General features: G+C 51.6%; 1 protein-coding gene across 1 annotated transcript in view; it reads left to right on the top strand.

Annotated features, from left to right (window-relative positions):
* Nucleotides 1-548: 548 nt before the first annotated feature.
* PCSK1 (proprotein convertase subtilisin/kexin type 1) overlaps nt 549-1,186 on the top strand; it is a 47,944-nt gene continuing 47,306 nt past the window's right edge. The window contains 1 exon segment of the mRNA XM_006169857.3: nt 549-935. Within this exon segment, the coding sequence (XP_006169919.1) occupies nt 756-935 (180 nt within the window). The 5' untranslated portion in view covers nt 549-755.

Here is a 1,186-nt window from a genome sequence, read left to right as displayed (position 1 = left end):
TTTTATTTGAAAGCATATCGTTTCAACATTGTCTTGGCGAAGTGTTCATTTTCTTAGGGTATTTAGACCAGAATTTGGGGAGTAGTAGCTTCCCTCCTATGCCATCCCAGCTTCTGAATCAAAGCACCTAACAGCCCTGTTCTTCATAGCAAAAACTAATATCCAAAGGACCATTATGACAACCCGCCCCCCACCCAACAGACACACACACAAATGAGACGATAAAGTGGATATGAAAAGAATAGATGGAAGAATGAAGAAGGGGTGGAATTCCCAGCCTTTGGTTCTTGATAGTTATACACAAATGGGGCACTTCTCTTTAAGAAGTGAAGATGTTTCTCATGGCTACAGAATTTGCTGCAGACAGGGAGCAGACTTAGCTGATCCCAGCAAACGGTTTCTTCCCTTTCTTAATCCTTCGCTGCTTATTTTAGCCGCTTCTCCACCCCGCCGGGAATACCATCCAGATCTTAGTCCAGGTAGATCTGACGTCAAGCGATGGCTTTCGTCGATTTGACGTGTAAACATTCATTTCCATTCTAGCTGGGAAGGGCTGGGCTCTCTCAGCCAGGAGACCGAAGCGCTTCAGTGAGCGCTCGCCGCCGCCCAGCCTCTGCTCGCGCGCCTCCTAGCTCTTCACAGCGCTACCGGGAGTCTGGAGTAGTCCATAGCCCGAGGGTGGAAAGGGGAAGTCTGTCTGGCTTTTCTCCTACCGTGCTTGTGTTTTCTGCTCCCCGACCCACTGTGTGTGAACCATGGAGAGAAAAGCCTGGACTCTGCAGTGTACAGCTTTCGTCCTCTTTTGCGCTTGGTGTGCGTCGAACAGTGTAAAAGCTAAGAGGCAGTTTGTCAATGAATGGGCTGCGGAGATCCCCGGGGGCCCGGAAGCAGCCTCGGCTATCGCGGAGGAGCTGGGCTATGACCTTTTGGGTCAGGTAAGAGTTTGCGCTTTCAAGAAACTTTCTGGGGTCCCAGGGGACTGACGGGATTGGAGCGCGGTCTCCCGAGAGGGAACCACAGGTTGCACTCTCCAGCGCCCAGTGTGGCATAGAGCAAGGAGCTCCTCCACCTCTAGCCCCAAGCGCGCTGGAAGAGAGAAAAGGCTTGCATTATTTACTGTTTAGGCTGGGCGCAGCCAGGCAGAGGGAAGCCGCTGCAGCTGTGGAGAGGGTCTTATTCTTATTGT

The sequence above is a fragment of the Tupaia chinensis genome, unplaced genomic scaffold (genome assembly GCF_000334495.1).
Source record: "Tupaia chinensis unplaced genomic scaffold, TupChi_1.0 Scaffold147554_1, whole genome shotgun sequence".
Taxonomy (NCBI): Eukaryota; Metazoa; Chordata; class Mammalia; order Scandentia; family Tupaiidae; genus Tupaia; species Tupaia belangeri.
This window is presented reverse-complemented; position numbering and strand designations above follow the sequence as displayed.